The following is a 15,058-nucleotide window of genomic DNA, read 5'->3' on the forward strand; positions in this document are numbered from 1 at the left end:
AAATCTTTTTCCAACAATGCAAGCTCCTCATTGTGGTCCTTAATTCCCCTAGAAATGTTAAGTTATGCACAGGGAGACTCTGTGGAGGCTACTGGGAGCCCAGTAGCAGCAGCTGGTGAGCGCCTGCTCAAGGTCACACAACCCTGCTCCTACGCCCGTGTGTGTTTGGATCCAGCTGCTGCCCTGTTCCCTGGCAGGGCAGTGTGACTCAGAGCCTGGAGGTGTCCCTACATCCGCCTGCAGTTCCTGTCGGCACACCACTCTTTCTCCTGCGTGGTCAGAGGTATCGTAGCCCAAGGTGGCAGGGCTCTGCTGCCAGCCTGGTCCGGTTTCACATACACACACACACCCCGCGCTTATCAGATGCTGGAAGTCGGCGGGGTTCTGCTGAGGTGAGGGTCTGACGGCTCCTCCCACACTCCCTCCCCTTCCTCTTCCTCCTTCCAGCCCCGCTTTGGCTCCGATAGTCCTCTTCAAAGCCGGGGTTGGCAGCTCCACCTGCCCTCAGCGCTGTCCCAGACTGTTTTACAGATTAAAGGCAGTGGGAAGGGAGTTTCTAAGAACGGGCGCAGCCAGGAGAGCTCCAGCCTGACCCACAGGGCTCATGTTTGTCCTGGAATTAGGTCAAACTCACTCCTGTTGATTTCAATCAGTCTCACCTCCTTATGCCAAGGTGGAATTGTATCGATGAACTCTACGAGAGCCACCCAGTGAGTTTCGCTGGGGCAGAGACTCCCTGATTCAGCAAAAGACAATTACAATTTAATAACCAAGTGCAGGGAGGATTGAGAAACTGTGGCTGCCTTGCTCAGCACCACAACATCTGACAGTGCCTTTACCAGGATGGGAGCACGATGCAGACTGATACCACTGCTCCACCTTGGCCTGCGATGCGCATCGGCTGGGTGTTGCAAGAAGACGACAGAAATAAATACTTTAATTGAAAAAACATCGCTTTTGGAAGCGCGGGTGAAACACTGACTGTTCCTGGCCCCTTGTCAGAGGTAATTCCGAGCTTTTACGTGGATGCAGAGAGGTCGGCAGACCTTGGGCTGCCGTTGCACGCTGCATAGGTGCAGATTCCTCGCTCAGCTGTTGTTTCCTGCCGCAGGACACGGGCTGGCTGCTGCAGCAGCAAGAGCAGCCGTTGTGTCCCTCTCTCCGGCGAGGGCTCCGACTTTCCGAAAAGTCTTTCTGTTTCTTTGTCACGACAGGCCGGCAGCTCCGGGGCTGGAGGAGGGCGCTGCGCCGGCCCTGGAAGCGGCTTTCCCTGCTGGTTTTCCCGGCTGGATTTCCCGGTGCCAAGGCCGGGGTCGGTGCCCGCGAGCCGCGAGCGGCGCGGTGCCGCTCTCTGATTGGCTGCGGAGGGCTGGGCTACTGAATTATTCATGAGCGCGCCGGATGAAAGCGAGGCGGGGCCGCGGCCGGGCGTGATTTGCATACTAGGCCCCGCCCAGAGGTTGTTTGCATAGCGCTGCCCCGCCCCCTAGGGGGCGGAGCCGCGGCCGGTCCCGCCCCCGCCGCGCCCCTCCCGGAGGTGCCCGCGGAGCGAGGCCGCCGCGCAGCGCGGGGGGAGCGGGCGCGGAGCGGAGCGCGGCCGGGGCGGCCCGGCCCCAGCCCCCGCAGGTGAGCACTGCTCGCTGGGGCCGCGGGGGCCGCGGGGTGGGCTCCGGGGAAGGGGTCCCGGCGGGGGGATCCGGCCGGCGCGGCCCCGGCCGTGCCCGCCCGCCCTGTGCGGCGCGGCCCCTCCGGCGCGGCCGGCAGGTGCTCGCCGGTGCCGGGGCCACTTCGGCCGTGCCTGGGGCTGCCCGCGCCTGGAGCCCCCGCGCACCCGGACACCGGTGTGGGCTCCCCGCGGAACTTGAGCGCTGGCGCGGAGCGTTGTTGGGTTTTTGTTTGCCGTTCTGGGGTTCGCTGCGCTGTGTCTGTCCCGGCCGGAGCGCGCAGCCCCCCGCGGGTACCGCGCGGCGGCTCCGCATCCCGGGATTTCCCGGGGGAGGTGGCGGCGGGGGCCGCGCCGGGACTTCCTGCTCGGCCCTCGGGGAGCGGGGCCGGGCCGGGGCTGCTCCGGGGCCGCCGTGGGGGGCGGTGGGAGCTGCTCCCTCCCCGCCTGCCGTGGGAGATGCCCCTGCCCGTGTCCAGCTGCTCCCGAGCAGATGTGATGAACGAGAGCTGCAGGGACTCCCTTGGGACTCTCCGTTAGCATTTTCTCTTTATTTATTTTTATTTTCCCCTTCAAATCCCTGCCTGTATTAAGATGCATTGTGTTACTAGTTCTTTTTCCTCCCCAAAGTTTTCAGAGTTTCATGGGTGAGGGACCGCGTTGCTGTTAACAGGCTGCAAGCAGGTGAACCAAAAAGGCGAAACAAGTTTGGCTCGGGTTGCCCTTCATTGTGCCATTGGAACGGGCTGTTGCTGACATCTCTCCTGGAGGTGAGGCTTTGGAGAAAGCTTTGTGTGTTTGTGTTTAGTGTTGTTGAAGGTGTAGAGCAGGCGAAGCAGGTTCTGTGTTTCTGTAGTCAACGATACAAAGCCTTACACTGATGTGGGGGCAGTGACAAGACAGGAGGACAGCTCCGCTGAGATTGTGGTAGTAAAAGCTGTCCGTTGTAATGTCTTACTTGGTGGGGAACGCTGCTCTTTGTAGCACTTTGAAAGCACTTCAGTCAACTGGAATATCTGGCTTTACCAAGTCCCAGGTGAAGCTGTGTGCCCAAAGCAGCTGCCTGGTGATTTTAGCTTTGATTCGGGAAGCTGGTGCTTCTGGCAAGCGGAATGCAAAGCGGTGGCAGGTCCCAGGGGTTCTCCGTGCATCCTGGCACGTTCCTTGTAAGGACAGCCCAGCCCACGGAAGGGACAAGGATGATCTCTGCCAGTAGTGAGCAGTCTCTAATCCCACTTGTGGCCTCGCAAGGGGCTCCATAGAGTCCATGGTATTGGGAAGGGAGAAGAGTTCTCAAACATCTTCATAGAATGGTGCTGAGGAAAGTCTTTTATTTGGTTTTGAACAAATTGCATCTGCTGTAACAGCTGACCAAAGAAAAGTACTGGAGGAGTTAAACCAGTTGAGAGCCCTCTATCTTCTAGCGACTTTCTGGTATGGTAACACAATTATTCCTGGGAATTGCTTATGGAAGAGGTGTGTCTTTTCTTGGCTGACATAGAAGCTTGAGAAATGTCAAGGAGTAACAGAGGTTTTAAACATATGTCTTGCAGTTACTACATGGCAATAACAGTGTGTGATACTGCTAGTACCCTGATCTTTCTTTACAATATCAAAGGAGGGAGGGACTGGTGGTAGCTGAAAGTTTGGTTTCTGTGCAGAAACTGGTATGAAAACTCTGATTCCCATATAAAAGTTTCTTTTAGCTGGATCTCTTTGTGTTGCTTTAAGAAGCAAATGCTTTTGTGGTTTACTCCATTGACCCACTGTGTGTAAAATGCTGTTCCAAAGTTACAAGCCACTCTTCTCTTTGATTCACGCTTCTCAGCAAAGCCTACAAAGAGATTTGCATCATTTGCAATAATGTTGTTCAGTGCAAAGACTTTGTTCTGCTGTAGCGTTTTGAAACTTTGGTGTTGTCATGCTCCCATGACAAGGAGAGCACAATAGGAGTCATAATGACACACAAGGTTTGCACAACTTGTAAATTCATTGCAGGTGGGCGGTTCCTGGTAACTCCAGGCACAAAGCTGTGGAGTACGTGAACTTGCCCGAGTTGTGTGATTGGTTCTCAGTTATTTCCCAAGAGTTCTTGGAGAATTGATCTCTGATCTTTTATTTAATATTTTCTGTGCTTTGGGAGGGTGGCCACCTGCACGTGGTGTTGCCACAGTCTGCTCATTGTTCCCTTCTCTGTCTGGCTCTCTAGGTTCACCAAAATAAGTCCTTTTTGCAGGAGGATCTTTTGGTTTACCTCTCTGACTATTGTATGCAAGGTACACCTGAACACTCTCCTGTTCATGAAACTGCCAGTCACAGTGGATCAGCAGTTGTGTTGTGTGAGGGAGATCTCTGCATGGTCTCACTAAACTGAGATTAATGTTACAGCATCTTCCTTATCCTAGGAAAAGGAGGTGGTATCTTACACTTCCAAGCTTCCCTTGCTTTAGCTGTTCTGCTTGGCTTGTGCCTTCTTCATGAGTATCTGTTTTGACAGTGTGTCATGGCCAAGCACAATGGCAGAGATGAACAGTTAAAGAACAGCTAGGCCTTCTTTCATTGATGTCAAGCTAAATTTGTTCTTAAACTTGTAATTTCACATTGAGTCACATCCAGTGGCGCCTGGAATCGATAAATGTGAGAAGCTTGGTATTTAAGTGATGCTTTGATGATTTTTGTTGGTGTGAGATCATTGGTGCTAAGGAATAGCTTTTTGCTGTGCCTCTGTTCTGTTGTTGCTGACTGTGTTGGTAACAGGAACTTCTGGGTGCAGGAAAAAACCTGGTTCAGACAAGGCCATGGCGGTGACGGTTTGTTCCAGGAGAGCACTAACTGCCTGTAGCTCAAACAAAGCTGGTTGATAAGGCCTCTTTTATTTTAGCAGGGTTGATAAAAGTGTTATCAGATGCATAGATAGAAGTTCTCCCTTTAAGGACCTGTAAGCAGGAAGGAGTGCTGAGGAAGGAATGAAAAGGAGGCCTAAAGCAAGGCAGGATTTAAGAGTTCTTGAGATACTTGGTGGTGTTTTGAAAAGAAAGCTCTTGGACCATATCCCATTGAAAACCCGTTCAAGTTGAGTAGAGGTTGCCAAGGAAGCACACAGATGGTACCTTGCAACTCTCCTACATGAGCAATATAAACTCATTATGGATGTGTTTTTGTTGTGGGGTTAACTTGAGACCATATCCACACTTAATACTGTCTACATAGTAAAAACTCCTGACCTGGGCTTTCTCTTCTTGTAAGACTGGATTAACTTGTGTGATTGGGACTTCCAGCATTGGTTCTCTTTTACTTTTGGCTGGAAACTCCACTCTCATGGGAGGACATAAACAAAAATGGCAACAAATTTCTGGAGAGGGTAATTCCCCTCCAGCCTATGCCAAGCTGATGGAGAAAATCCAGAGTGTGCATGGGCATCAAGATACACTGCTGTGTGCAAAAGCAATGGAGCCAAAGCAAAACATGGAGCTCTGAAGGGATTGGTAACACTCAGCAGTGAGGAACAATTAATGCTTCTCTTAGGAAGAAGCATTTGGCTTTCTGTAGAATATTGACTATAGGCTCTGTCAGGGTTTATGGTGAAGTACACATGCCACGTCTCACACATCTGAAATGAACAGAGCTGAGCAAGGAAGACAGAATGAAATCTGGTTTTGATGTTAACTGCCCCTTGGTCTGTGATTGGAAACAGGATCATCTTGAAACTCGTGCTTTCATTGCATTTCTCTATGAATAGTGAAGAGATTTTGTTTTGTGTCTGGGTTTAATCAAATGAGGTGAAAAATTGTACCTCATTGTACTTAACTACAGCAGGAGCTCGATGTACAGGGCACTCTGAGCTCTGCTGTCAGGTGTCCATGGACTGAATATGAGCAAAACTGGGATTGACTCAGCCTTGGGCTATTGTTGCCTCTAAACAGCTGTCCTCAATGCATCTTAGAAGAAGGGAATGTTGCACATAGTTTCTGGTAAAAGACTCATCTTTGAAAGCCTAAAGAATTGTTTCCCTGGAAAATAAGAACATTAGATACATGCAGACCTGGCATGGCTTCAGAGGCTACTGGAGAATTCCTCTCTGGCTACTGGTAGCCACAACTGTTACCATATGGTTGTAAATGCTGACTGGCAGACAACTGCAGAGCACGTGGGGTTGGAGTTTTATGTAAGACACCAAAGGTGTGTGGGAGAGAAACTGGTCTGCTAATATGTAAATGTGCATCTGGAAGATAAGATTATACAGATTGTGGAATCTTTCTTTCTTTGTAGCATTGGAAAAGATACTTGCTTATTGTACTAAAGCCAAAATTCTTCGCATTGACAAGAGCCTTGTAAACGTGTAATAATAATTCTGCTTGGAGAACCTGTGCTGCAGTGGATGCTGTTCCTTCTTTGCTCAAAAATGCCTTTCCCCTCATCTCCCCCCATACTCAGACGCTCAGTTCTTTGGTCAGGCATGAAACCTTGATATCACTCAATAAGAAATGACTCTTTTCATGCCTCCTCTGATCGTAATGGACATCAGCCTTCCAGGATGATGGTTCTTCAACTGAGTTACTGCTTGATTCGGAGCTATTGTGCTCCTTAGCCTGTTGAGCAAGTTGTTGTGGGCTGGAGTGTGAATGTTGGGAGTTGTTGCATAAGCAGGCTCAAACAGCACGCTTCTGGATGCAATTAATATTTCAGGATAAGACATTCTAGCAAGGTGTTAAATATAAAGTTGTGTCTCTGTCAAATCAAGCCCACTCTTCTTTCTTTGCTCCCAACATGGAATTTGCCTCTGCTGGCACAGCTGAGGTCTCTTCTTCTAAAGTGGGGAGGGTAATTAGTAGAGTTTCTCTGTGGGTTTGCCTAGTTTAACAGGTCCAGGATATTGATTGACAGCGGGAAAGGGTGCGTCTCCTTGGCACTTTCCTTTCCTTGTCTGGCTGAGGGCAAGTTGTGTGTTATACATGGGTGTGATATGTTCTCCTTGCATAGCACAGCACCTTGTCACTGCTCTGTAACTTTTGCTAACTTAGAGTGAATGTAGCTTTGTGTAAATATGTCCTTCTCTCAGGAATGTCTGGCGAAGGAAGACTTGTGATCTGATAGAATTTTTGAAATTTCAGTTGAGGTAGTAAATCATTGTAGAAGGATTTTTTTTGCAAGTAAACTACACTTTTATTCTTTCTCTCTTTTTTTGGATCCTCTGCTATATTTGTTTCTGTGCACGTTCATCACCTCTGCATGTGCTGGTGGCTCACAAGCACAGATACCTGTACCTGCCCTGCTCTGAGCTGCTTTTCTCCATGGTAATTGGTGCTGCTAGTGGTTCTAGGTGACTAGAATGTCACCTAGGTGATATTCTAGTCACCTGGATGCTGGTGATTCTGGGGAAGTGACTCAGGTGATTGGTCCTCATGTGATTTTCTGGTCCTCTGAACCAGGGCTGCATTGCAGTCATGGTGAGCTCCAGGCAGTGCTGTGCAGGTGGCTGGAGATTTTGGAGTGTAAGCAGGAAAGTAAAAGGGCAGTAATGCAACAAAAGGGTACAAGTTCAAGCTCAGGGAGTTTCTAAAAGGAGTTCTCAAAATATGCCTGTAGAGCATCCTGTTTATCACACCATTTCCTTCTTTTGGACCTTCACAGCTGGTGTAAGGCCTTGCTAGAGACCATTTGAAAAGCAATTCCAGCTTCTCAGGAATGACTGCTTTGAATCATTAACCAAAGGTCATCATTACTGGCAGGAGCACAGAAACAGCCACCTTGTTTCCAGCTGTGCTACTCACATCTGTATAGATGTGAAAGCTCCTTCCCTCCATCACCCTCCAGTCCCATGGTTGGAACAAGGGCCCAGGGCCCTCTGTTCACTTGACAGTCCCTTTGGTGCTCCTGGTCCCTCTCTTTTTCATGCCTTCTCCCCACCTTGCTACAGGTGTGCATGTTCCCCTTCTGACAAAGGGCTACTGTAGAATATCCATTCTGATTGTTCATTGCTCCTCAGAAGTTCTGGCCCCCACTGCACATGTGTGTTCTATACAGAGTAGCTGGCCAATTGCTGTAATTTCCTGTCCAACAAATTAAAATAAAATCCTGGCTGGAGTGTCTGTACACTGGAAACTGGAGTTAGTGAGAGTTGGCCAGGGCAGGAGCACTTAACATCAGGGTAAATTGTCAGGATGTGATTCAAACCTTTGCTCTTGAGTTGGCAGCATTTTACTTACCACTTAGCACCTCTGCAGAGGGGAGATGTGACAGCCTCTTGAGCTGTATGGAATAGGATGCTGTAGCCTGGTACCCCCAGTGTGATTGCTGGGTTGTAAAGTCAGGTCTAATTTATCCTGCTTGGATCCTCCTGTCACTGTGAGAGACAAGGCAGTGGGACACACAGAATTGTTTCTGTTGCTGGCTGCACAGTGAACCTCAGGTGCGAGATTTCCTTCCCCTACCCCCACCCTGAGCAGGGAGTTAGCCTTGATATTTTACAAAAGCAAGTTAATAATTAATGCAGCTCCCCTGCAGGAAGCACAGCGCCCTTTCTGCCGTACCCATGGAGCAAGCTGAAAATGTGATTCTTTCTCTTTTTAGCTCAAAAGCTGGAGGTTACCTGGGGTGAAAAGTGATGCTAGTCAATAATGCCTGACCCTCGGAGCTGGCCCTTGGGTTTGTCTCAATATTTATGCAAATACTGCAGTTTTGCCTTTTCTTTGGGTAAGGTCAGCCGAAGCGACTGCAAAATGGCCAAGTGTAAAAAACTCTTCTCAAATCCTCCTATTTTATCTGCACTGGCTTTCTTTATCGATGTGAAAATGGCATTGTGGAGTCCTGCAGCAGAGGTGCTGCGCTGGGGTGGTGTCAGGTTTTAGTCACTCGATAGCAGTGTTGTCTCAGTCTGCTCCGGCTGATTTGTTACCTGCTAAACCAAAATAAATAACCCACTTCTGCTTGCTCCTCTGCTCAGGCTGCCTTTGTTTACATGGCTTTGCTTTTCTTTCTCGTTAGGATTTTTGTTGCCAAGATACTACAGCAAGGAAGATGAGAAGGTTCTTAAGAGCCGGACACGATCCAGTGCGAGAGAGGCTTAAACGCGACCTTTTCCAGTTTAACAAGGTACGGTGCTTTCCTCAGACTTCAAGGCATATGTGTGCGAGGCAAATCTATCCTGAGCCTCTGTGCCCTGTAAATGCAAGGATAAACTACTTGAGTGTGGGTGGAAAAGTTAAATTTAGGAGAGGTGGTTTGTTCCCTTTTTTGATTCTGTCCTTTCCCCCCCCCTTCCACCCCCCCCGACGTGCCTGAGTAGTTTTGTTTGAGCTCACGAGCATGTTCTCGATTCTGGCTTTCCTTTTTAAGAGAAAGGACATTGTCACGCTGTGAAATGGCACTTGCTGAAAGAAGAGATCTTCACAGCAGCTTTTATATACTGTGAGTGGTCTGTAGTTTGTCCTGCTATGTACTGTGACTGTTTCTGTTAGAGGTGGTCTTTGTGGAACTGCTAGGAAAGTAAATATTTTCCTAGAGATACACATGAACCACAGCTTGTGATGCAGCTGAAACCAGAGTTCTTTGTCCTTGATTATACTTTTGGTTTACAAGTATACCTCTGTTTTTAAATGTGAATTTTAAAGGCTGTGGAAGCACCTGGGATGCATAGTGGCCATTAATAATGAATTTCTATTATCTTAGTCTGAATCAGTATCTAGTTTTTTTCCTTCCCTCTGTGAAGAAGAAATGGCAATGGCTGTGCTATCTATCCAACACTCTGGGCATTTTTCTTTTGAGTCCTGGCCAGGAACATAGTGCTTTCATCTCTGTAAATGCCTAGTATTGAATCATTGCTGGGCTAATGGCTACTTACACCTTCATTGGGGAGCATAAATATGTTTGTAGGTTTTGTATTTCCAAAGTTTAAACGGAATTTTGCTGGAAAGTATAATGGATAAATGAAATCAGCCTAGGAAATAGCGTCCTTGATTCATTAGAATTGTAGTGTAGATAGATCCTTAAAGTGGAACTTGAGATAAATGATTTAATGTAATTGGTACTAACCAAGACCAATTCCATGCATACCTCCCTCCCTGAGGAACTCAAGAGTGCTTCAGGTCTGTTTTCTGCCTGCTTCCATGAGGAAATGCTAGTGCAGATGCAGTAGAAAAATCAGTAAATGCAGCCCAGGATTGAGCTGTTTGCATAGCTAATGCAATGTCAGCTTCAGAAAAGACATCTCAGGGATGGGTCAGAATTGCTTATAAGCATATAAAATTATATACACCTTGGAAAAATCTTTGCCACTTCAGGGGTGTCCCTTCCTTGAATATGCCTTTTTCTTATGAGAATGTTTGGCTAAACTTCCCCTGCCAGAGACAGACTAATTTGGATGATGCAAAACAGGGTTGAAAGAACTAGCTTTTGCAGCAGAGGGAAACTTCCAAATATATTAGAAGCTGACATCAGGATTTGTGACTCCATTTGATTCAGTCCTGAAGGTAAATATTGCATCTTGTTTCTGGGGAGACAACTTTGGACACTTCCTAGTGGTTTGCTTTGATTAACAGCTTGGTAATTAAAGGCCTTGTAAAATGCATTTGCACCTTTAAGCGACAGTAACTTGTTCTTTTCTAAAAAGAATCAGAAGGGAATGAACATCATACCAGAATCTTTTACACTATACTTTTTTTCTTGCATACAAATCATGGATTTTTTTCCCAAGTCTTGTGTCTCCCATTCCAGTATTTCCAGAGATAATGGGTCATTTGAAAGCCTCTGCCCTTTGATCCAATAAACATCTACTCACAGCTAGGTAGACAGAGAAGGTCTGGGAAAGTCAGACCTTAATTCTGAGCTGTTGAAGGTTGTGGCTCCAAGGAGGCAAGAATCATAGTGCTTTGTGTGCCAAGGCTGTCCTTGTCTAATGTGCTATTAAAGCAAGCACATTAGTGCTGGTAAGCAGGTTTTTAAACACTTGTTATTTGAGGTCTTTGAAAGACTTCTGGTTAAGAACCTGCTTGGGAAATACTTTGTGGGACTATAAAGTTGCTGATCAGAGAAATTGCACGGTGGATTTGCACCTCTTCAGTGTGTGATGCGGGTCATGGCTAAATGGAAGGTCTGTACCTTAAAAGCACTGGGGATTCCTGCCCTCATTTTACCCAGAAGTTGAATATAAATGCATTTTGCCACACAGGTTTAGTGTTAATATTGTGGAATGTATTTGACCACACTGACCTAGTAATGGACTTCAATTTAAAAAGTCTACTTGATTGGTGGTGGATGATTTTTTTGTTTGTTTGTTTATTCTGTCAGGTATAAATAGGCTGTGATCTTTTCAGTGTTTCTCTCTTGCATTTCTGTTCTGGATAAGAGGTGGTCCAGATGGTTTTAAAGGACTGATTGACCACTGGACTAGCTCTTCAAATTTGTTTGTTTCAAAAAACACCTTCCTAAACTCTGTTAGTCAATTAGCTTTGCATTATCTGTTTCTCTGTATGAGTAAGAACTTCCCATGCTTGTGTGTACCTGTTGTGAGAATCTGTTTTTAGTTCAGTGGATAGAATGAAGGATAAGGTATGTGGACTTAGCAGTCTACTTCTTGAAGTTTATCCTGCTTTTGGAAGTAGTATTTGGATGCCTTTGGCTCAATCCAAGCCCTGCAGAATGAACATGTTCAGGCTGGCATTGTCAGACTAGATGATGGGTAACACACAGGTGAACCAGCCTGTCTTACAGCTGAATGTTACCAAACTGGGAGCATTGCATTTAATTTATGGCTTCGTGTTTTTTCCCCTGTTTTCAGCCTTCCTACCCGTCTGCTGATGGGTGTGATGGATGGATGGCTTACCTGAAATCTGAACAGGTGTCTGTGCAAAGCAGGGTCAGCACATCCAGGCTTCGTTGTTCCTTCAAAAGGCAACTTAACAAAGGGACAGGGTTTGTGTGGCCTGTGGTTGGGTTTGGCTCTGCTTTGTCATAAAACAACCTGAGAGGAGAAGCAGAGAGAAATGAAAGGAGGAGGACAGAGCTGAATTTCATCGGCACAGCTTTAGTGTGGGCTGGGAACAACTGTTCAGTTTGGCCACGTTTTTCCTGCAGTAAATGTGACTGACACGAAGCATCTCTGTCAGTGAGTGCTGCTGACATCAGCCTTACTTGTACCGAGTCTGACAAATCTGTGGTCTGAGGAAGATGAAAACGAAAGCTCCCACCTTTCCCCAAGAAACAAAAGCCCTTTTGAGAAGGAGGGCACGTTGTGGGCACTCCAGTTTCTTCTTTCATCTCTGCTGAAAGGCTCCATTGTAACCTCTGCTGCCTCCTGCCCCCCTCGCTCCCCCCTGCTGGGTTTACCTGCTGAGCAGGTGAAAGGATTGGCTGATGAAAGCTGCCCCAGAGAGGGGAGGAAAGGAGGCCACGGAAAGCTGACTTGCTGTGATTTAACAACTAGGTGTAAATAAGCACAAGGAAAAGATCTGGGTAATCAGGACAGTGAATGTGAATGCCTGGCTCTGGTGGTGTCAAATACAGCCCCCAAAACCACCCTGAAGCCTTTATTGCCCAGCTGTGGAAGCAACTCCCTCTTATGTCATTCATTTGTCTTTGTTACCTCTTATGGGCATCTTGGTTGAGATTCAAAGCTATCAGAAACCATTAGTACATTTGCTGTGGTCCATGAGAAGTTGTGCAGCACACTGTTGTTGTTGCTGATACTTCTCTTTTGCAAATTTGCCTGTGGAATGAGGGGGGTACTTCAAATTTTTGTTGAATGAAAACCTGGAGAAAAAATTACCCTCCTATTATTATTACTGAATGATGCACACTTGGTTATGCAGTTCATAGGTCTCATACTTGAAAATTAAAGCTTTATTGACTTGTCTAATGTGTTTACAAATTAACACATCAAACCCAAGATATAATTAGGCCAGTATTAAAGCTAGTGTTGACAGCTCCCTAACAGGCAGTACAGTATTGTATAAGTCATGATTTTCTGAGGCTAAAGCTTTATCTTCTGGACTGGATTAAATCTCGGAATAATCACAGTTTCTAATTGATGTGTCATTGAAAATTACACCTACTTGTGCTGATAACATGACAGTGCAGTGACTGTGAACAAGTTGAAACTAAAACAGTGGAGTTACACTGGTGTCTCCCTAACAAGTTCCTCACTTTGTTTTGGGTGAGAGTGGATTGGAGTGGTGTTTATTGCCTGGGCTACACCTGATTCATTTAAATGTCTGATTTCTTGTTAAGATAATGTGATACCTTGAATCTTCTTCCCAGAATTGTACACCATAGCTTCATCCTCCCACAACGTTGATAATTAGGAAGCTTTTCTGTGTTGTCTCAGTAGCTGTCATGGTACAGAGCAATTCCTCTTTGCCTGTGCTGGAAACTCCCCTGTTTCAATTCTGAGTCCACAGATAAATTCCTAATTTCATACAGTCTCCTCTAGGAAGTTTTATATGTGTGACTATGCAAAGTTTGGTTAGCAACAACTTCAAGGGTGATTAAAAAGATTGACTTCTCAAAATTTGTTTTTAATCAAACCTAACACTTAAATAACCTTCTTAGAATATGAGTAAGTAAGACTGAATATTAAGTTATCATAAACGGAAGTAAACTTAGTGGACTTGGAGCTGGTAGTATTAATCTTAGTTTACTACCTGTAAAAGATAAAAAGTTAGTAACTACTCTTTAGCCCAGTTTAATGAGTTGGCAAGCAGAAAATTGGGAAATGCTTCAGTATTTCCAGTTTTATATCTGCTGAAGTGGCTCATCTTCCCCTAAGAGGATTTCAGACTGGGGTAACTGATGTTTAGAGGAAGGAGGTCTTTTCTTACAGCTTATGAATTGTGATCAAATGGCTAAAAATGGAGCAAACTGGCAGATATGGAGTAAGCTGTATCCTCCTCTGCCTGTGTCTTTGAGTAGGAACAGTAAAAGGGCATTAAAGTACTTTGCAGTAGCTGGGAGCACCTCAGGCTAATGGCCTGACCACAGAAATGAAACCAGCTTCATTTCATTCTTGTGCAGGGGATTAAGTTGGGAAATCACTATGCAGGAAATAAAGTCCAGGTGTTTCTTTTAGGCTGAATAAAGCATAAAATGTGGTAGCTTTGCTTCAAAGGCAAGATGGAAATGAGGATGGGAGTGAGGTGCAAGTGCTTGCTTCTGTAGATGGAGGGTTTTCTGCTTGTTATTTTCTTTTACCCATGAGGGTAATGAATTCCTATTCTGCAGCTGACTAGCTTGCCTTAGAAGAAAGTATTTTCCAGAAGCTGGGCCTGTAAGGATAACAGTGTTTTCCAGGAAGTAGCCCTATTGATCTTTGGGCACACCAACCCCTCTTTTACATGGCTGTATGTTGGTGAACTCACACACACTTGTTTTGCCTAAACTATGATAACAGCTGTACATTAGCACTTCTGAATACCTGACTGAGCTATTTTCCAAGCAGCTTGGTTGCATCCTGTAAGTATGGCAGAATATTATTCCCTGGCCTGTAAATCCACCAGCCATGCTCAGTTTGGGGTGTACAACATGCTCCAAATCTTCCTCTTGGTGAATTGTACTTTAGGGAAGCCACTAAGGCCAAGCATCATATACTGCTCCCTATGACAGTGACATCTTTTTAGTCCCAAATGGCTTTGAATTAGTGTGAAGTGGCCTAGCAGGCTCCTGTTCTCATTAAATTCCAGCATTCCTTGTGTTCTCTCTGGAAAATGGATATGGGTTACATTACTTTTCCTGACTGCCCGTAGTAAATCTGTTTAGTTTCCTTGATGAGCACTGGTGGTCACTCACAGCTCTCCATTGCTTTGCACCATTTCTTGATGTCAGTCACCAAGAGAGGTCAGGAAGGCTGACCTGTGTGGAATGTGGCAGATAAAGCTGGTCTTACAGGACTCAGTATTTGTGTCAGACTTTGAAATTGTGCTGAGCAGTTGCTTTACAGAATTGAAGTTGATGTGGAGTGATGGAGTGTGTTGTATTGACTAAGCTGTGCTTATGCAGAGTTATTTATAATCTTAACATCAAGAGCTGCTTGGGCTACTGTTTTCAGGATATTTCTCTTTCATTTCTGTTATACTTCTGCACATCCTGCCTGTGGAGCCAGGGGTACTTGGAATATATTCGTCCTTAGGCTGTTTGTTCAGCAAATCTAACCTGTGTCTGAACACTCTTCAAGAGAAAAAGCTGACTTCACATGCTGTAGTTCAGACTGCCATGCCATATGTACCAGCTGGTTTTTATCTCTGTACCACAGAGCCCATGAAACATGCTGTTGCTCATGATTTTTCTTTCTCTCTACCAGACTGTGGAGCATGGATTTCCCCACCAACCCAGTGCTCTGGGCTATAGCCCATTTCTCCGCCTTATGGCCATCGGGACACGATCAGGAGCCATCAAACTGTATCTTTT

At 46.2% G+C, this 15,058-nt stretch overlaps 1 protein-coding gene across 6 annotated transcripts in view; it reads left to right on the top strand.

Annotated features, from left to right (window-relative positions):
• Positions 1–1,584: 1,584 nt before the first annotated feature.
• Positions 1,585–15,058, top strand: part of LLGL2 (LLGL2, scribble cell polarity complex component) — a 32,770-nt gene continuing 19,296 nt past the window's right edge. For 2 of the 6 annotated variants that reach the window (XM_017812165.1, XM_017812166.1), the window contains exons 1-3: positions 8,195–8,213; positions 8,648–8,755; positions 14,952–15,049. In XM_017812165.1, the coding sequence (XP_017667654.1) occupies positions 8,196–8,213; positions 8,648–8,755; positions 14,952–15,049 (224 nt within the window). In that variant the 5' untranslated portion in view covers position 8,195. Of the gene's footprint in view, positions 1,627–2,304; positions 2,434–8,194; positions 8,357–8,647; positions 8,756–14,951; positions 15,050–15,058 lie in introns of those variants that run through there. The other 4 variants (XM_017812171.1, XM_017812167.1, XM_017812170.1 and 1 more) reach the window with 4 other exon arrangements.

This window comes from Lepidothrix coronata, unplaced genomic scaffold (genome assembly GCF_001604755.1).
Source record: "Lepidothrix coronata isolate B3197 unplaced genomic scaffold, Lepidothrix_coronata-1.0 Scaffold34, whole genome shotgun sequence".
Lineage (NCBI taxonomy): Eukaryota > Metazoa > Chordata > Aves > Passeriformes > Pipridae > Lepidothrix > Lepidothrix coronata.